Source organism: Polypterus senegalus, chromosome 5 (genome assembly GCF_016835505.1).
Source record: "Polypterus senegalus isolate Bchr_013 chromosome 5, ASM1683550v1, whole genome shotgun sequence".
NCBI lineage: Eukaryota > Metazoa > Chordata > Cladistia > Polypteriformes > Polypteridae > Polypterus > Polypterus senegalus.
The window spans coordinates 142757513-142780224 of record NC_053158.1 but is presented as its reverse complement, the minus strand read 5'-3'; the positions used below and the strand labels follow the sequence as shown (position 1 = coordinate 142780224).

The 22712-nt window shown below is 36.5% G+C and overlaps 1 protein-coding gene across 1 annotated transcript in view; it reads right to left on the bottom strand.

The window, feature by feature from the left end:
* Window positions 1-22712, bottom strand: part of gmds (GDP-mannose 4,6-dehydratase) — an 861801-nt gene that overhangs the window by 382868 nt on the left and 456221 nt on the right. Inside the window, exon 7 of the mRNA XM_039753423.1 lies at window positions 20290-20417. Coding sequence (XP_039609357.1) covers window positions 20290-20417 — 128 coding nt within the window. The remainder of the gene's footprint in view (window positions 1-20289; window positions 20418-22712) is intronic.

The window sequence follows — 22712 nt, the reverse complement described above, 5'->3', positions numbered from 1 at the left end:
TCACAGAGAAACTGCTTTATTGCACAGAAAAACCTATGAAGACAAGCCAAAATTGAATATGTGATTGATCAGGAAATAACATTTTATGAATCTATATACAAGACCTTTTCCTTCTACTTCTTTGCAGTACACCAACATATTGTGTCACATCAAATTTACCAAATTTCTTGTTGCAAAGGTTAAACATATAAACAGGAAGATGTTACCAACATTAACTGGGCTCTAAAAATTCAGAATGGGTGTCACAGAGCAGGAAGACATTACTTACCCTTTCTTTTAAGGCCATTTAGTGTATATTTACAAATGGTTATATGGACAATAGTAAATAATGAATAGCTTTGAATATAACAAAAATGCTAAAATATAAAGTAAACTTACCAAATTACCTTTCAACTAGCCAGGTGTCTCTTACTGGCTTTATGTTTCATGTTACAGCTTAACTCTGACCTGGGGAAGTGTCAGTCAGAGAAACAAGGAATCATGGAAAATGCGGCTTTTGACACACGTCTATGGTGTGGCTAGGGGTCAGCTCATCTGATGAGTGAGCTTTAAAGCTCCAAAGAATAAAAGCTGAGGGTCAACGACTGAGATTATTTTGGCATTTATGTACATTTATCTTAGCTGCACAAGTCTCCTTCTCATAAAAAAGACTCCATTAAGCGTTTTAGATATGTGATGAAGCATAGCAATTTCACAACTACAGTACTGGTTGCAATAACTAAGGCAAACAAAAAATGTTTAAATCAAAAATTCTTAAAAAATAAGTAATTACAATAAAGAGAACCAGACTGAAACAAGCAGTAATTGATAGAGGAGTAAAATCTGTTGTATAAAAGCAACCTGTGAAAATGGCCCAAGGTTTTTCAACTATCATGCCAAATCAAACATACACTACTCATCTAGTTATGGAACAGCTATGGCTATGCAAATGTAGCTCATTATTTTAGCGTGTTTCTGAAAGTAAATATCTAAAGTTGATAAAACAGGCATACTGATGGGTGTCACATCCCATGTAAAAGCAACATAATCACAGTTACTGTTGCATTATGAACAATTTTAAACTGCTACCTTAGTTCAGTACCTGCCTTCCTTTAGATTGACTACTTAAATCAAGAGCCACAATAAACAAAAAGAATAGGTGCCGCTTTACAACACGATGCCAATGAAACACAGCTGATTTTCTGTTGGCAGAGTAAATGAGGAAAGACAACAGTCAACTCAAGTGCAGGAATTAGTGAGGTCAAATTTGAAAAATAGTATTCATATGGGAAAACCAACATGATGAATATCACTAACAAACAACATTTATTTTATACTGCAATTTTCTCTTGTGAACATTGAATACAGAACTACATTTAGGGTCGCGCAGTGAAACAAAGGTGGGTATTTAAATGACAAACATGAGGTTAATCTGTCAGTGCAGGGTTTATCCAGGATTGTACGGACACCTGGAGTCACCACTGGGCTCTCTTTAAGAAGGTTCCAAAATTATTTTGGCTATTCTCTGATCTTGGAAATATCTCTGCCAAATTGTCCTTGAAGTAAATCTTAGATGTGGTTTACACAGTTCATCCCTGTCAGAAGCTAGAAATGGATTGTAAATATTGGGAAAGACTTGCTGACAAGTAAATGCTGAGACCTCAGAACTGTGCATCAAACTTTGCTTGCTTTTTTGTTGCCATGTTGTCTGGCTGGGGTGATTGGCAAAACAGAAAAAGCAGAGGAAGACTGTGACTTTCTGATATTACATGTACTGTTTGGCTTGAATCTTAAACTTTATGATCATTAAGGTAACAGTGTTGCATTTACTTTCTAAGTCAGCATATCTATTGCAAAATCAATCAACCCCAGTGGGTGAAAGGCGGGGCAGCATACTATCACTGTACTCACTAATACTAGGACCATGTGGAACTTCCCATTAATCTAATATACAGATCTTTACGATGTTACAGAAGGCTAGATTTCTCATATAAAAAAAGTACAGATGATGGGAAAATATAAAAACACTATAACAATGGGCCATCATGGTGCCCTTTTTAAAGATAAACACAAACATAAATAGAAATGATACAGTGAATCTACTGGTGAGGGCTGAGATGCCTTCTTTCTTTATTAAATAGCACAACCTGCATATTCATCATTGCTTAAACAGATTCTACAAACTCATATTTTCTGCTACTTTCTACCTAATGCTGCAAGGAAAGGGCTTCATTCCCTATGACACATAAACAGAAAAATAAGAAAATGCAGAAGTTGGAAATAACTTAATTCATAATAAAAATGAATCACTAAAACATGACAATTGGCAGTCACACGGCTTAATTTTGTGGCAATCTGATGGTAGTGTTCATCAGCAGAAATGGCACCTCACCTTATCCACAATGAAGTCTCTTACTCCAAGGGCATATTGCTAATGTGTATGATACCTGGTTTGCATTGTGGGCAATTCATATTTTTTGAGATTGTCGAGTCCGGCACTGAGTACATTGTTGTGTCATTTTTCAAAGCTGTAATGAATAACACAAGTTTTAACATATGGAGACACTGAAAGACTCTTCTCAGGCATGCGTAGAATATATAGTAGTAAAGCATGCAGACAGCTGGAGATCTCAATTTCACTTTTGCAGACATGGCTAATTTGTGATCTATGAGGCAGCGAGTGGGCAGAAGGTGGAACTTTGCTTTGCAGAATTTTAAAATGAGCTTCCACCTCTGTGTGCATAGGTCACGTGTGTTTCACTGACCACCATTCTGCTGGACCTGAAAAGCTATGGACGGATTGTTCAAACAGACAATATTTTAATCAGTGAATATCAAAGAAAATTCTTAGGGTTTCACTGTGAAAAAAGACAGAGTAGTTTTCATAGGATTAACAAGTCTAGATACTGGGCTGAATACTTCACAACAGAGCACATACGAATGTGTTATTTGCATAAGCTTAATCATCTCAAATGATATTGCAATGTCTAACAGTACAATAATAATGTGACAGCACAGATACAGTGGCATACAGTAAGACTAGGTTTCAAACTTCACATCCACTTTTAATTGCTATGACCATAGAGTAGTCCTGAGTGCCCTGAATGAGGATCTTCATAAGATGTATACTATAATAATACAAACCAAGTCGAGCAGGAGGTAAACCACTTCTAATAAGACTTCATCTTGGATCTCTTGCTGCGAGCTGGAGCCAAATGTGACTGGAAACAGAAGCCCTGATCATCTACAGTGACTTCTGTATGCCCTGCTGTTCATTTAAAGTGCTTCCAGCAGTTACAATACGAACAGCCCACATCCTGTGCTGACAGGCCTTTCTGTATGGGGCTGCCTTAACGCTGAAGTTGCAAAGCTCAGGTCTGACTGTCTACCCTTCTGTGACCTTCCGTGGTAGCAGAAAGACACATTAAGATCATTGTTCCAAGTCAGGGGCAAAAAATATGCATGCCAGTTAAAGATTATAAGTAAGTGTTAGGCACATCTGATTATAGCATTATTGTCTTTAAAGTAAAAGTTACATTTTTAACAAATACAATATTTATTACTTCCATTTCTTCAGGTTTATGCAAACGGAAAGTGAAACAAAATTACCTATGAACCACAAAATGGGTTTCATGGTAGAGATTTCATTGTTTTACAAATGACCTAAGTATCAACGGCATCAGATGAGATTCAATTAAACAGAAGTAACTTGAAGACAGACCCCTACACTTTCATTTTGACCTTCAAAGACATCTTGCATTGTTAAATAAAAAAAATCTGGCTTTGAATTACCATTGTTAATAGCCAGGATCTGCTTTTAAATGAAACATCTTTAACCAACATCATCCTGGTAACATAAGCTCACTACTGGAGCAATTATATGAGTCCGTGCTCTACCAAAGAGCTGTACTGCCCTGTAAACAGTGAGGCAGAACAGAATAAGGGACAAGAATAAGTTGCAAGAAAATGAGACATAGTCAGAAGCCCTGTCAAGTTCAAAACTAGAAAATCAATGCTATCTATTTTCAGTAATCTGAAACCAAAATTCACAACTGAAACAACCAAAGCATTAAATTGTTTTCCTGCAATCTCTAAACAAACTAACTTACTAATCTTGGTTAACCAGAAATTCCACAGGACTAACCTTTATGCAGTCACATAGATGACGTCACACGCCGCACACTCCCAGCATTCCAGAATAGCAACAACATAGCAACTGCACATGAAAATCCAAATGATGGCACTCAAAACAAGCAAAAATGGTGTCACAGTAAGACGTAAAATAATTCTAACTCAAACAAAAACACTCTGATGGTGACAATAAGTGTTAAATTTGGGTTCTTAATTGCTAAAAACTATAGATAGTACTCAAATCTACCTTTAAAGTTGCAAGGATAGAAACAATATAAAAAAGTAAATCATGACACTATCACATAATCTGTTCCGTCTAAATTTGAGATTTTTTTTTTGTCACGTTGGTCACAAGAAATTATGCAAATATTTCATAAGTCTATTAATGTGGTGGAGAAGGAAGGCAACTGTTTGGTTTGGCTATGTGTGCTGACTAAATTAGCAAAATGGCCAACTGAATCATACCAATATGTTAATAACAGCTAAGAGCCACATACGATTATTTGTTTATTTCACACAAGAAAGTGAGGCAATCCTGAAAGAAAACTAGGGAAAGTAACAAAACAAAAAGTATGAAAAAAGAAAACATCAGGGCTAAAATTAAACACATGAAAATTAAAAAAGGAAACAAATAATAAAATACAGAATTATTAACACCAGTCTCAAATGGACTTTGTAATGGAATAAACAGGTGATTGCAAAGTACTATGGCAGCTGTATTTTGAAATAAATTAACAGAACTTATAAGAAAAATTCTTAAAGACTGTTTTAGCTGAAAAATAACTAAATGAGAGATGTAACTGTTCTCAGGTTTTAAACAAATTGTGTTTAAGTTAATATAAAAACATAGTACACACTGCTCTCACAAAGTAACTCTGTTTTACACTGTAAGCTATTTTTGTAATGCTATTAATGTGCCACCCTTACACAAGATGGCTCTCACTACAACTCAAGACTAGGTTAACAAACTCCACAAGCAAAATGACACAGTTAAAAACTGGTGGCAGTTTTGTCCTGACGTCATTTTGAAACATTGCTTCTTATATTTTGAGAATAGATACTTTCCCATTAGGGCGGCACAGCCCTGGAAGCACTGCTGCATAGAACTAAGGAGACCAAAGTTCACGTCCAGGGGTTCTCTCTGCTTGGGGTTTGCATGCTCTCTTCATGTCTACATGTGTTTCCACTGGGTTGCCTGGTTTCATCCCACGGTCCAAAAACATGCAGGTTAGGTGAATTAGTGATCCTAAATTGGCCCTAGTGTGTGGTTGGGGTTGATGTGTGTGTTCACCCTGTGTTGGACTGGAGCCCTGTCCAGTGTTTGTTCCTGCCTTGTGCCCTATGCTAGCTGGGATAGGCTCCAGCAGACCCCCACAACCCAGTTCAGGACTAAACAGGTTACAATATGGCTGACTGACTTTCACATTAATATCTCTTTGCATTATGACAGAATGTCTCAATCAATGGTAATGTCCGCCAAAAGTGAATTTTTATATCAATATTAAATGCAAAGATTTAATTCTTAAACATCATATTGCAATATATTATAAAATTTAAAAAAATAAACACTCGAACATCATTAGTGCAAATGTATTCTTTTAATGACAACACAGTTGAGCATTGCAACAGTTTTCACTGTAAGGATATTTTTTATATATATTTAAATACAAATATGCATATATAGTAATAATCCGGCAGAAAAAGAAAGGTACGGGCTAGCAGTCAACTTCCAGAAGAAACGGTGAATCTGCTAAGTCAGGGCATTAATGAATATGCCATATAAGATGGCTGAGCTGTAAAAAGAAACAGACCAATCAAAATTACAAATTCAGTGACAGGAGGGCTTGAGATGCAAAGAGGGCAGCTAGAAGTTGCAGCGGGTGGCAGTCCACAGACGAGGGCTAAAAAGGGAGTTTAGAACCAGGCAAGGTGTGTGTGTGTATGTGGACACATGACCGGGAAGCTGCTGAAGTACTTACAGTAAGGCAGGAGGGAAAGTGATCTGTGTGGCATGTTCTAGGGCCAGAACACTGGAATGATTTCAATGTACAGAGCAGTTGTACTGTAGCAAATGCAGCATGTTCTGGGGCTGATACTGGGACGGATTCATTTTGTACAATTATTATAGGGCCACAACACAAGACAGTAAATAGGGAATCCTCCTGTGCAGTGGAGGGTAGATAAATATTTCCTGTGTCTTTTGTTTTTGTCCTATTTCAACTGTACTCGAAAAAACAGCCTAAGCACTACATTCCATTTTCATCCCATACATTCCTTCATCTTGGTGCAAGTGCCTTCTTCCACTGGACTCACTAGTTGGTTGCTACCATGTATGAGTATGGGAATCTGTGTGCAATGTTAAAAGTGTGCACTATGGCCTCTGTTGAAATAAAACCAAAATGCATTTTATTAATACATGCATAAAAAATGTATTCCACTTGATTATCTATCTCTCTGCAAACATTTGCCCTACTGCATATGTTCCTTTACCAAATGCTCTGTATTTGGGTTTTCTCTGTGTTGTGGCAAAGAAGGAGCTTGTTATGAAATATATCATTACCAAGCTTGAAATATTCCTATAAACAAACTAGAACTGTCTCTTAAACTCTAGCTAAAAGCAGTATTTGAAGGCTGATTTCTACTGAATATGGAGTTTATAACCTGACCTGATTAAGGAGAAACTGAAGAAGCAATAAGTCTCAAGTGAAACCTCTCATCTGTCCTAAATGGCTAAAGTTCACTTCGGTGAGAGCTACAATGAAGCACAAGCAAAAGAAAAGGATGCCAAAATCTTTAAAATAAGAAAAGCAAATGGAAGCAAAGCCTCAAGTAATTTAGGGCAACACACATGCATGTTGCTTCCAAGACTTATAAACACACATTTATATACTGAAAACTCAAACAATATTTTAAAGATAGATTTTACTGTCAATTGTTCACTTTTGGCTCTAAGGGCTTATCTCAGGCTTACCCAGTATAAATGTCAGATTATGTATGAATGTGTATTTTATGTACTGTAAATACTGTGTAAATGGTGAGATAGATGAATTCTATTTGAATGCAGAAATGAATTTGACGGAGTCAAAGATAACACAGTAGTAATATATGGCAATATGTGCTGAACACCAACGAAAATGAAGTACAAAGAAAAAACAGAAATTATAAAGAAATCATGCTAAGTCATATGCTTTGTTTAAAATGAGAATGTTATAATATGTCTCAAAATAACGTGTTACCTACAATATTGACATAGATTAAAAATGAAGAAGTTCACACTTCACAAAGTATTACATATTATACTAAGACAATCATAAATGAAATGTTTTTACTGCCAATTTCAGCGAAGACTGAAAATCTTTATCCAGGCATGCCAAGGCTAAGGTTGAAATTTTGACAAAACAGTAACTTCTTTACTGTTAATATCTTAAACTACAACCCAGAGTTGGTAATCCTTCAGTTTAAGATTAAAAAAGGAAAAATGCAAACGTGATTCAAAGTCACCAATGTTTCACTAAATTAATGCCATAGTTCATCAGAAGAATATTTTACTTTGTTTAGATCATTAGATGTTTGATCATGCCTCACTCAAAATTTCAGCATGGAAAGACCTCTGCCAAGACAAGAGATATGAACAATCATACAGCACCCTGTTTAAATGTGCACTAAAATCCTTATCTAGGAGTAAAAATCCCAGGTTGATTGCCTTAAATTGGACAAATTCTTTTTCTTCTTCTTTCAGCTGCTTCCGTTAGGGGTTGCCACAGCGGATCACCTTCTTCCATATCTTTCTGTCTTCTGTATCTTGTTCTGTTACACCCATCACCTGCATGTCCTCTCTCACCACATCCATAAACCTTCTCTTAGGCCTTCCTCTTTTTCTCTTGCCTGACAGCTCTATCCTTAGCATTCTTCTCCCAAAATACTCAGCATCTCTCCTCTGCACATATCCAAACCAATGCAATCTCGCCTCTGACTTTGTTTCCCAACCGTCCAACTTGAGCTGACCCTCTAATGTACTCATTTCTAATCTTATTCATCCTTGTCACACCCAATGCAAATCTTAGCATCTTTAACTCTGCCACCTCCAGCTCTGTCTCCTGCTTTCTAGTCAGTGCCACAGTCTTCAACCCATATAACATAGCTGGTCTCACTATCGTCCTGTAGACCTTCCCTTTTACTCTTGCTGATATCAGTCTGTCAAAATCACTCCTGACACTCTTCTCCACCTATTCCGCACTGCCTGTACTCTCTTTTTCACCTCTCTTCCACAACCTCCATTACTCTGTACTGTTGACCCCTACCTAGTATTTAAACTCATCCACCTTCACCAACTCTACTCCTTGCATCCTCACCATTTCACTGATCTCCCTCTCATTTACACACATGTATTCTGTCTTGTTCCTACTGACATTCATTCCTCTCCTCTCTAGAGCATATCTCCTCAACCTGTTCCCTACTATCACTACAGATCACAATGTCATCAGCAAACATCATAGTCCACGGGGACTCCTGTATAATCTCGTCTGTCAACCTGTCCAGCACCATTGCAAATAAGAAAGGGCTTACAGCCGATACCTGATATAATCCCACCTCCACTTTGAATGTATCCGTCACTCAAACCACAGACCTCACCAAAGTCACACTCCCCTCGTACATATCCTGTACAACTCTTACATACTTCTCTGCCACTCCCGACTTCCTCATACAATACCACAACTCCTCTCAAGGCACCCTGTCATATGCTTTCTCCAGGTCCAAAAAGACACAATGCAACTCCTTCTGGCCTTCTCTATACTTCTCCATCAGCACCCTCAGAGCAAACATCACATCTGTGGTGCTCTTTCTTGGCAAGAAACCAAACTGCTGTTCACTAATCATCACCTCATATCTTAACCTAGCTTCCACTACTCTTTCCCATAACTTCATGCTGTGGCTCCTCAATTTTATCCCCCTGTAGTTACTGCAGTCCTGCACATCTCCCTTATTCTTAAATATCGGCACCAGTACATTTCTTCTCCACTCCTCAGGCATCCTCTCACTTTCCAAGACTCCATTAAACAATCTGGTCAAAAACTTCACTGCCATCTCTCCTAAACACCTCCATGCTTCCACAGGTATGTCATCTGGACCAATGGCTTTTCCATTCTTCATCCTCTTCAAACCTATCCTCACTTCCTCCTTGTTAATCCGTTGCACTTCCTGATTCACTGTCTCCACATCATCCAACCTCTTCTCTCTCTCGTTTTCTTCATTCATCAGCCACTCAAAGTACTCTTTCCATCTGCTCAACACACTCTCCTTGCTTGTGAGTATGTTTCCATCTTTATCCTTTATCAAACTAACCTACTGCACATCTTTCCCAGCTCGCTCCCTCTATCTAGCCAATCGGTACAGGTCCTTAGTGTCCAGCCTCTCAAACAACTCATGATATGCCTTTTCTTTAGCCTTCGCCACCTCTCTCTTCACCTTGCGCCTTATCTCCTTGTACTATTATTTACTTTCTGCATCTCCCTGACTATCCCACTTCTTCTTTGCCATCCTCTTCCTCTGTATACTCTCCTGTACTTCCCCATTCCACCACCAGGTTTCCTTTTCCTTCTTCCTCTGTCCAGATGTCACGCCAAGCACCCTTCTTGCTGTCACCCCTACCATATCTGCTGTAGTTTCCCAACTGTCTGGTAATTCTTAACTGCCACCCAGTGCGTGTCGCACCTTCTCCCTAAACTCAACCTTGCAATCTTCCTTTTTCAACTTCCACCATTTGATCCTTGGCTCTGCCCTCACTCTCTTCCTCTTTTTGATCTTCAACATCATCCTACGGACCACCATCCTATGCTGCTTAACTACACTTTCCCCTGCCACCACTTTGCAGTCTTCAGTCTCCTTCAGATTGACTCTTCTGCATAGGATGTAATCTACCTGTGTGCATCTTTCTCCACTCTTGTACGTAACCCTATGTTCCTCCCTCTTATTAAAATAAGTATTCACCACAGCCATGTCAATCCTTTAGGCAAAATCCACTATTCTCTGACCTTCTTCATTCCTCTCCTTGATGCTATACGTACCCATCACAAATTATATATATAATATTATATTATATTAATTGTACATTGATCAAAAAATGCTTAATGCGAAAGGAGAAATATTTAACCACTATGCATCAATTCTTGTGTAACTGACATTTTCTGGGTTAGCTGCTTGACCTGACCCCCTAGGCTTTTTCTCATTCCCTGTGGTCCTAGGCATCCTTTAAGACAGAACCTATTCTTTTCACATTATTAGGTAATACCTCCAACTGCACCTTGTTCAGGCTCCCTAGCCATCTTGTAGCTCCTCTTCACATGGTCGTTCACTGCCTTTTACTCCACATGCACAAACCACCTCAGTTTGTTTCTCCTAGGCACAACAGTAAGCTCCTCCACACCACAGTTAACTCCTCTACATCTAGTCTTTCTTTATATTCATCATTTGCCTTCCTCTTTACACATCCTTTTGATCAGTTATATCTTTGTTGTAGATAGATAGATAGATAGATAGATAGATAGATAGATAGATAGATAGATAGATAGATAGATAGATAGATAGATAGATAGATAGATAGATAGATAGATAGATAGATAGATAGATAGATAGATAGATAGATAGATACTTTATTAATCCCAAGGGGAAATTCACATTCTATGTTTGCATTATGTTCAATCTTCAATGATCATGTCTCAATCTAACATCTAGAGTATACCACTCTACACACAACTTTGATAAAATTTCCCCTTCAATGTCAAAGAAACAATATTAGAAGTCAGACTGGGGAACATGTTATTCATGCACCCTTCCTATCACTGTTCTTTCTGTACCTCCATCTATTAGCATACTTGCTATTTTTTTTAAATAAGAATTTAACTACTAGATTAGGCACGGTCAATAACATCACTGTATCTCCTTTTGATTTAAAACCAAGAACTAAATTTTCGGGGTGGATCAACACTGGATTAAAGGATTCAGAATCTGCTTCAACCCACTGCATCCAAACTTTAATGTTGCTCTTCCTCTGGTCACTGCTCTCTGTGTGGCCTGACCTATAACTATAGATGTTTTGTTCTAATAATCTGTTTATGTTCTCCTCTTGACTGAGCAGTTTTTTCTCAGTTTTGAGCTAGTTAAGTTAGATTGTAATTTGGTCTCTTTTAAATGAGTGTGGGTTTGTGAAAGAGTTTTCCTTGTGATATACTGGTGGCTTGTTCAGGGTTGGCTCCTGCCTTGCATCTAGTACTTCTAGAACAGGCTCTGCCCCTGGCAACAACAGATTAGAATAGAAATGGATAAATATATAGTACTTTGAATAGGCTTCTGCTATCGAAACCTGTAAGGTATTAATTATGGATGGCTCAAAACCTGTTTTTTTCTTTCTCTTTGGTAAGGAAACAGAAAAACACTCCCCTCACCCTATATATATTTCACTGGCTCCCAGTTAAGTATGTTATTCACTAAATGATTCTTGTCCTCACTTACTAAGCATGTGATCTGGATCCTACTTATTTAAAAGATCTACTTCAAGATTATACACCAGCTCGATCACTGTGCTCCTATACTTTTGTCAAATCAATCCACCTTGTCTTCAATGGGAGAGTGGGCTTTTAGTTACACTGTTCCTCAGCTCTGTAACTCCCTCTCTCATAAACTTTGGTGCATTTAATTTGTTTCTTTATTAAAACAACATCTTAAAACTCACCTTTTTAGAATTGCAATCTTCTCCTAATCAAGGTGAGAACTATTAAGAAGTTGGTTGTGCATTATATACTGTATTATCCCTTTGGCATGCCTTACACTAACTAATACAGTCAAGAATATAACCTTTTATTAAATGTAAGAATGTTATCTGTACAAATTGTCATAACTACCATTGTAGGTACTCATTTCATGAACACTGAGAAACAAACAGACGAATATTCATACACACAAATGAAATAGCAAATTATAGCCATTATTCTTTTGTGTATTACTTTCTACAGAATGTGGACATGCAATCAATTTCCTGTCAGTCACCTATTTTTTGTTAAAATGTTACATGTATATAAAAAATGAGTGAATGCTTAGAAATAAAAAAATATATAAACAATAAAAAAATAAATTAAAAATGTCAATCATGGAGGCAAAAAATAAAAAGTTAAAAAGTACACTAAAGGTTCTTTCTAAAATGAGATGTGCTGACTGACTTCTATAATCCCTTCTATATACTGATGTGTATACAAAAGAACTGAAATATTTAAAACCAAACTTCATCTGTTTTCTACCATAGTCATAAATTACAGGAGAAATTAGGACTATACCTAGTATTAGTACTGCAAAAAAAAAAAAAAGAAAAAAATCTAAGTTTACAGAATAAAAATGCTGTTAGTGACCATTAAAAACATATTGTACATTCAAAACCTTCATACCAGTAAACAAAAAAAAGGTTGCATTATCCCATTTTAACAAAAATGGAAGCATATCTCACACTACACTTTATAGTCCATTTACACCTGCCTGTCTGTTGATAACAGAGCAATACATACAATTTAAAAGTTATATACATTTTTACTCAAAAAAAATCAAGTCCCAGCACTTCACATTCTTTCTTGCAGTCCAACTGCATTTTTAAAATTTTTTTAAACTTGTTTCAGCATCTTCCATGACGTTGGGCATGGAATTTAAATAATTAATCCTCGACATTACAATAAATCTGCTAAACAGGTATCAAAAATGAAATATCTTATTCTAAAATAAGATACATTTCAACACGGAAACTGCACTTTCAAAAAGTGCTTGAAATAGATTGTGAGGGAACAAGTATACATACCAAACAGAAATTGCATTGTAAAGCTTTCACCATATAAAATATTTATATAGTTTGTATCATTATGTCAAGTTCAAATATCATTAAAAGAACACATATTGTATATAGCTACTTCCTGAGCAGTATATCATTGCACTATTCCAAAATAAATAAAATGGCTTTCATTTCAAAAAGCAAATTTGTAGAAGGCTTAAATTCTAAATACAGTAAATAGAGAATAAAATTAGGAAGACATTTTTCCAGATTTAATTCAGTAACTAATATTGTTTGATTCATTTAATCATTCAAGGATAAACATTTACTTTTATGCCATAAAAATTGCACTTTGTTTTTATTTGCACACAGAAAGATTTTTTTTTTCTTCAATATAGTACTGTATATGATAAAGTGAACTATTAAATTATATTACACACCTGGCCTTTTCTGCACATTTATTCTAGTAAACAACGTATGCTATTAAATTGCTTGTAATGTATATCATATTATTAGCATGCATTTAAATACACAGATACTAATCTCAAGTCGCTTAAGAGGGAAAGCTTTGGACTCCAAACACAGGAAGGCTTCAGTTTCAAAAAATGGCTCAAAAAAGTCATATTTAGGCAAGAACTAAAACTTCCAGAAAACTGTGAAAGAAAGATGCTTCGTAACTGTCAGGAGACCGGAAAATCAGTGGGTTGGTCTACGGTCTTAGGGCTATGCACTTTAGAAGTGTAGAGAACTATAATCCTTGCCACATATTTTGAAGAACTTTTTCAAGGTGTTACCTTTTGGACGTTGTGTGTCATTTGTACTGAAGTCATTCGGTGTTTCTTTTCCAAAAGCAGATGGAAGTGGAAAGCATGGAAATAAAAATCTGAAAGGCAGGCGATCGGGATGCTGTGTTTTGTCACTACACTGACTTTCCGATGCAATATACCCAAGAGCCACCTGAGGGTGTTGCATTAGGATAGCCATAAGTCTTTATTAAGGGACATATAAAGCAATATTTGAGTCTGCAAAATAAGATTTTCCTACCCCTAGGCAATAGAGTGTTGTACTGTGTTAGCCATAGATTGATACAGGAGAAAGTAGGGTAAAATGACACCTTTTATTGGCTAACTAAATAGAATAAATGCAAGCTTTCGAGGCAGCTAAGGCCCCTTCATCAGGCATGTACCCCTAGGCAAGAAATGGTTTCTCCAGGCTAAACCTGTAAATTACAAGTACAGTCGAGAGTATGGCATTAGCTCACTGGCAGTAAGATAGCTGAGGCAGTGTGGGAAGATTATAGGTAGTTTATTTTAGGTTATGTTCAAATAATAGGTGACTAAGCATGCTTTTTTTCCATCTGTCAGGTAGAACATGTACAACATATTTGTACAGACTGTCCTGTAGGAGCCCTTAAAGTGCTATAAATCTCTATTATCTTTCTGGTAATTTTTGATCATAAGCACTGCCTAAAGTGGGATTCATTAAAATACATTTAAACATCAAGTTGTTTAACATAGAATGATAAAGTGTGAATTATCTAAAAACATCTAAATAACCCAAAGATATGATTCAGTGATAGGATGGACAGCATTAATGTTTAGTATACCCAGGGAAAACAAAGGGAAACCAAAGAAGCAGAGGGCAGCTGTGGAATGGGGATGGCTGAGAAGTGTTTTCTGAGCAGACTACAGGTCATAGCAATGCTGACAATAAATAGTTGATGTTTAGAAATTGAAATAAGTAAGGAATGTATGCAGGGTGTAATATGCAGGTGCTTTTGGAGACTTAGTTGGTTTGAAAGTTGGAACATTTTTAAATTTTCTAATCACTTCATCAAATAATCTGTTACCATAACTTTTTGTATTACACATTTTTACATAAGTGAATCATATTCAAAAATTACAGTTAAAATTGAATGTAATTATATGCCCTAGTAGTGTACATATAACATGTTTTTTAATATCATTTTACAATATCATGTGGCTAAAGTTGCTTTCATAAACAACAAGTCCATTCAAGTGCTATTGTAAGTTGTCAGATGTGGAGGATCTGTGGCTAATTGTATTTCAAATTTTTTAAATGTAATTTTTATCCAAGCACCACCCTATGAAGATTTAAAATGTGTGCTGAAGTCTCAAGTTAAAATTAATGTTGGTATATGAACACAATAGATAGCGGCTCACTATAGCACTTCGCTGATTAATTACACTGTTAGAGAAACACTGGAATGTGTAATCTTTAAATTATGCAGCCATTAATTTTTTTAATTGTGCAACAGAAATACTAAGTATGTGTTTAATTACAGTAGCATAAGACATCACTAAGTCAACTTTCATACGTTTCTGCATATGTTAAGTTGCTTTTATTTCTCTCACTTCGGTTTCAAAGAGCAGTGAGATTGAGTTGCTGTGACTGAGGTTTGTGAAAGGCACCATGCAGCCACAGAGATGACAGCAGGACGGAATGGAGGCAGATAGCAAACTGTTACCATATAACAACCCTACCACTGCATTCTGGCATAGTAGGAACAGTACTTGCCTTCTACGGTGAAAGAATTAAATAAATAACATCATTACTACCATACAGAACAAATAAAGTATACAATTATTACAAAACTGAACAAATAATCAACTTCAACTTTGTTGTCATATATACTCAGTACAATGAAAATCTTATTCTGCGAGTCCTCCAGCAACAAACAAGAACGCACAACAATAAACTAAAAACACTAAGGTGAAAAATAAATGCAAAAACAAACAGAAGATTGCATGTGTAAATAAATAAATGATTCAATGTAAGCTCTGCTCTGTTCTAGCTGCCATGCTCTTATACTGTCTCCCTGACGGTAGTAGTTCATGTTTTGGGTGGGTTGTATCCTTAATAATGTTATGGGTCTTCCTGAGAACTCTGGTGTTATGGATGTCATCTTGCAGGGAGTGCTGTTCCAATGACATTTTACTCTGATTTTACCACTCACTGTAGAGCCTTGGGGTCCCATAGTTCCAAACCAGACGGTGATGGAGTAGCTGAGGACACTCTCGTTTGTACAACTATAGAAGTTGCCGAGGATAGTGCTTGGCACGGAAAACTTCGGCAGCCTTCTCAGAAAATATAAATGCTGCCAGGCTTTCCCTGCCATGTCTGTGGCATGGTAGATTCAAGTGAGATCCTGAGAAATGCTGACTTCTCTTCTCTGTGTGTCATTAATCACCTCTTTTGTTTTGCTGGAGTTAAGAAAGAGAGTACTGTCCTGTCACCACTTCACAAGGCAGCAACCCCCGTCCTGTACGCTGACTTGTCCCACCCAGAAATCAGCCCAATGATGGTGCTATTTTTAATATTGGTGTTATGCTGGGAAGTGACACAGTCATGGATAAACAGCATGTATACCATGGGACTCAAAACACATCCTTGTGGGGTTCCTGTATTTAAGAATATTGTTTTTGAAATGTTGTTGCCCAGCCTGACTGACCGACTGGGGTCTGTTAAAAAGTCCAGGACCCACTTGCAGAGAGTATGTGGCACACCTAGAGTGGAGAACTCAGCTGGTATTACAGTGTTAAAAGCCAAGCTATAATCAGTAAACAGCAACTGGGCATATCAGTCCTTGTTCTCTAAGTGTGTAAGAACAGTATGCAATCCTGTGCTAACTGCATCCTCTGTCGACCTGCTTGGTCTGTATGCAAACTGTAGGTCTCCGTTGTGTTGGCCATGAACATCTAACTCTGGCTCATAAGAATTCTCCTGAAGCATTTTATCACTATAGGAGTCAATGCCCGTAGTCAATCAGACAGTTAGCTTGGCTCTTTATTGGCAGTGAAAAAATGGTGGTTGTTTTGTAGTAGGTGAGGATTGTGGCATGCATAAAGGAGAGGTTAAATATGTCAGCCAGAACATTAGCCAGGGTTGAATCACAAGTTTTGAGTGCACATCCAGCGATGTCATCAGGGCCAGCTGCCTTCCGGGGGTTTATCCTCCTCAGAGAATTTTCTACATCTGCGGATGATATTGTAAACAGGACCACTGAACCCTCATTAGCTCCCTTCCTGCCCATTGACTCGGTATTGTGGGTTTCAAAGCAGGCATAGAATTTGTTGAACTCATCTGGAGAAAAATGGCTATCAGTGTTCGACCCACTACTTCTGTCTCTTTGACCTGTGATGTCTCCCAATCCCTTCCACATTCATCAAGTGTAAGCAGTAGTGCTGTGGCCTTCCAGTTAAAGTCTGTATTTGTTCTTGGCTTCTGTAAATAGCTAGATATATCTGGATATTTTGTACTTGCTGGCATCGCCTGAGGCATATGCCTTGGATCGAGCATGAAGCAGGGAGTGGACCTCTAAATTATTCCATGATTTATTGTTTGGATATACCCAGATGTGTTTGAAGGGCACAATAAAATCAGTGCAAGTGCTTCTGTAGCCAGAAATTACTAAAATGTATTTCCCCAGGTTAACAGTGCCGTCCTTATTCACAGCAGCCTTCTGAAAAACATTACACTGAGTACACTGAAAGCAGTCCTGAAGCTCCTGCTCAGATTCTTCTGTCCACACTTTAACAGTTTCCTTACAGTGGGAACATGTTTGAGGAGCTGTCTGTATGCCAGATACAGTAATACAGAGACATGATCAGACTGTCCAAAGCGAGGTCAAGTTACAGCCTTATATACCCTCTTCCTATACATGTGATCCAGTGTGTTTTTCTCACGTGTAGAAAAAGTAATGTGTTGTTGGTATGCTGGCCACACAGTCTGTTAATTACAGTGGTTTAGTCACCAGCCACTATAAACACTGCATTGGGGTGTTTGTTTTCTTGTGCATTTATAACCTCAAATAATGCCCCCAGTACTGCTGTAGTGCATACTTTTGGAAGAAAGTAAAAAGACAATATGAACATAGCGGTAATTTCCTTTGGTAAATAAGAGTTTACATTTCAGCATTAAGTACTCTGCATCACCCGAATAGTGTTTACTGACAGTTTGAACATTTGAGAACCATTGGTTGTTAATATAAATGCAAATTCCCCCACCTTTGAATTTGCCAAACACCTCTGTGCGGCCCCTGCAATGAATAGAGTGAATGTGCAGGTGGACAGCTGATTCCAGTATATTGTCCAATAACCAGGTTTCAGTGAAGATCAGTGCTCATCAGTCTCTGACTTCTCGCTGGGATATAATCTTGGTTCTGAGTTTATCCATCTTATTTTTGAGAGATCAAACATTATTATGCAGAAGGCTGGGGAAAGGAGGTATGCTAACCATTGCCTTCTGCTTAACATGTAACCCACCTCTATTGTCTTGCAGCCACTTGGATCATTCCTTCCTCCGTCAACATTCTTCACTCAGTTCTACAGCAAGCATGCTCCGTCCAGAGAAGTATCGGTGGAGGAAATAGTCCAGGTACGGCAAGTTAAGAATAATATTGTGAGGTTGATGTTTACCAATGCCTAACAACATCTCTCTGTCATAAGTGATTAGTGCAGATGAGGTACGCACATCTAAAAACTTAAAAACAACAAGACAGCTGCAGGAGGAGTACACACAAGACGTCAGACATGATGGCTGCCATCTTTTCTATATATAATAAATAATACACATCTAACATCATTCCTTCTTTATATGGTAACATTTAGCCATCAAATCCCACTTGCATCCAACACACCCTACCCAGTATTCTGCAGCAAAATTTACTTGTTTCAGCGCAAATGATTGCAGGTGCTTCACTGTTTAGGTGTCACCAGGGGCTCTTGAACGACTGAAAAAATGGTTTAAAAAATACACAAGTTGAAGTAACTGCTCTCAAGGTGAAATTGTAAACTAATTCACAGTTGAAATCACACAGAAATCTTTTTTAAGAAAATGTTTTTAAATTTATCAATGATTATCAAAGGGAAAATTTGAAACTTCAAGAATGTGTGCAGTGTGCTGTAGCCAAGATATCACAACAAAATCGTAACTATACTGACAAATCACCATGAAAAATAAGTATGTGAAATTTCACCAAAATCGGTCGACTATGAGCCGAGATATTTCATGTGGACAGACAGATGGACAGGGCTATCATGGTAGGTGCTTTTTGCACTATTGCTCTCACACTGGAAGAACAGCAAGTTACAAAGTCAACCTGTAATATAGATAATGTACACCAGTTTTAATTCAAATAAAATGTTACCATTTTATTACTGGCCATATTTAAAAAATAACAGCATCATCTTTTTAACTTAATACACATATCGGTTACTTTATGTGCCACACAGTAGATAAGGCATACATCTAATTCATTTGAAAAATCAAAGGGAAAAACACCAAAAGGCAAAAAAAAAAAAACAATTCATCTTATTCTTATTTTTCTCTTTAATGAAACACAGGTTATTTTATAGTTATTTCTAAAATTAAGAAAATTAAAAATAATAATTAAGAATTATGGATTTTTTGTTGAAAATCACATGCATTTTGTTGTTTCTAGGTATGACTTTATTTTCTTTATATATTAAAAATTCTGTGAAAATCTAGATATACATTTGATCATCGTCACTTGCTTCACTAGGTACATGTGCCCTATACTTATAAGTTACTTAATACTCAGCGTATTTTATAGCTCTGAGAATGTTTGTCTTATGGGGCAAGGAAAAATGCTGTTTTTGGGATCCTCACAGGTACACCCAACTGTATCACACTTTTCACACACTTGCAACCAACCCAGTCCACCACATTCTTACTAGTATTATCCTCCTTAGGAGCACAGATCGGTGTAAACATGTTTTCATGTAAACAAGCTAACAACACAATATATAAAAAGTCACAAAATAAAACCTTATCCTTGTGGAGTTACTGTATATAAGAAATAACCTTTGTTACAATATGTTCCTGAAGATTTTGCCAAGCAGCAACAAAAAACAATACCTACAGTACAATACAACTATTAAGAAGGAACCAAAATGTGGGGGTACTGGGAAGAGTGTCACTGCTCTGCTACTCATTACAGATTAGTTGAGACAATCTAATCTGATATATATTTGTCAGAAATAATGTACTTTTCATCCTTTTCTACAACATTTACCAAATAAAGTACACCGTGGTGGAAATATGGAGAAAACTATTGAACTTTTATAATCTTGCTATAACATGCAACAGTTTAAGAACATCGTTAAGAAAAATTTTGCCACTGTTGAAAAAAGGCTGGCAATTATAACTTAGTAAGCAGTATCCCAACATCTGTCTACTCCTTCCTGGCAAACGTTCACAAGAGACTGCATGCAGATTAAATATTTCTGTTGCAGATGATCTACAAAAACATATTCGCCTTGTAAAAAGGAATGAATAAATGTGTGCGGGATCCTGTTTTCAGCAGCTTGTACAACCCATCCATAACCTACCTCAACATAGTCCCTGGCGTGACCCCAATCTCTCTTGGCATCCAGATTGCCTAGGCTGAAACAATCCAGCTGTCCGAGGTGAATCTTGGCCACAGAGCGACTAATTTTTCGAGTAACAAAATTAGCTCCTGAAACAAAGAAGAAGATATCAACAAATAAAATCTGGTAGGGATTAATAGTGGGAATGAACATTTTTTTAATAAAATGTTAAAGCTGAAGCTTGCAAAACGATTTAATAAACAAATGCATGCATACAAGAATATATAAATAAGTAAATATACATTTCAAAATGGGGAGAAATTTTTTAACCTTTATTTTTCTGGAGGCCTCCTTACATAAAAATATAAATTCAAAACACAATACTCACACGTTACTAAAGATAGCTGGAATATTTTTGAATGTGTTAATTGGTTTTGATAGAGTGAAGTATGATAGGAGGGAAAAAAGTTTTTAAATTTTATTTTCTAAATTTAAAATTAACTGTAAGAAAGTATTAACTATGGTTTCAATTACTATAGTGTGCAAAGTGACACCGATATCCATAAAACTAAAACACAAATGGATTCATGTGTAAACCAAGTCATTAATACAGTTTTTACATTCAATATAAATTAAACAAACAGTTCAGTTGTTGTAAATGTGCAGCCTGCATTTTTTTCTTTGTGTATGTTTTTTCTGACTATTCCAAAAACATGCACTATTTTTTTTATTCTAAATCAACCCAGTATGAATAAGAATGTCCTGCAGTGGTTTGTCACCCTGTCCAGGGTTCTGCCTTGCTGCTAGAAAATAGACTTCCTATTCCATGATTCAGAACTGGAAAAAGCAGGTTTAAAAAAGGCACAGCCGATTGGAAAACCCCATATATGTGGTGAGACACCGCATAGCATGTGGGAGGATTCATTAAATGATTTTTAATATTTTAAAGTTTAAACTTTTGACAAAAATGTACCTATTTCAAAATCTATCTGTTTTGATTCTCATGTTAATGCAAACTGTCTATAAAACAGACTGGGGAATATAAGTACTTTGTTTATCTTTCTGATTTTGGGCAATGAGACTGGTGGCTGAAACTGAACAACACACAAAATTCTGTAATTAAGGAATGACTTGTCTGTTTTAGATTTTCCTTCTTTTTTCCAGAATATTACATCTTTATTTCACTCTCACATTAAAGTGGCTAATGAGGTTACAAATGTAGTGGAATTCTGAGAAAAGCAAGATAAGAATAAAATGATTGTTTTTTTTTTTAAATCAAAATAATTAATCTTGAAAAGTACTGTAACTATTGTATGCAGAATGACTTCTGATTTTTAAAATAAACTTATTACTGTGAATACTTTTCAAATTTGGGTACTTTCAGGAGCAATATATAAGTACAGTATGCTTGAAGATTTAGAATTTTTTTTTATTCGAAAGTAATCAATGCTATTGGATCAAAGTGTTTCAATCATCTCTTTAACAAATATATAGCCAGTCCATAATTACAAGACCTTAATTTACTCCAATCGGCTCTTCAATACTTGGCCTGGAAGAAATTCCATCATCCACCTATTGCCACTCACATTTTCTAAAATACCAATGCGCATTAAGGGAAACAACTGCTTAGCTGCCTGACAGAGCTACATGTTTAGGCCATAAGAACAGCCAACAAAATCCTACATACAGCAATTCCTAACCTTTCCATGACTATCTAAAGTCTCTATGGTTCTTCAAGAGGTGTTGTCAGCAACAGAATGATGTGTTTAGTTTTCTGGCTGAATATACTTGCTAAAAATCCATATATTCTGCCAGAATTGCGTCATTTACATTAATATTTATTTGATGCTCTATATCAAATTTGTACTACCTATAAAACGTTTTTTTCTAAGGAGGCGCTTTGTAAGGAGGTGATACAACCAGCTCTTAATCCTGTTAAAACATGATTGGTGGAGGATCACTGAGAAGACAGAACAGTGTAATTTAAAACTGCTAAGCAAAAGAAATATTTAAACACAATACAAAAAGAATACTGAATTTTCATTTAGTAGAACTGCATGGAGTGATTCTTGAGTTGATTATTTTTTACTGTATTTTACTATATATAATCAACTATTGATCCTGAAGGAACCACAAAAACACAGTAATATAAAATACAATACAATCACACAATATTGTACCAAACTACATAGTTAAATGATCTGTAAATGATCTGCTGAACCATACTGTGACATTTCTGATTCAAATAAAAGTCACTTTTTTCTAAACTTCAAGAAATAAAAATAAGTTTTTAAGTTGATTTTACTGTTAACACACCAAGTTATTTAAAGTTTAAAACAAATAATTAAGCAATAAAATAAATGCTTTAGCCTCTGTAACCTAGTAGTGGAAAAAGTAGGTTCAGAGAATAAATGTTTAGACAGAGTAAATATACACTAAGCATC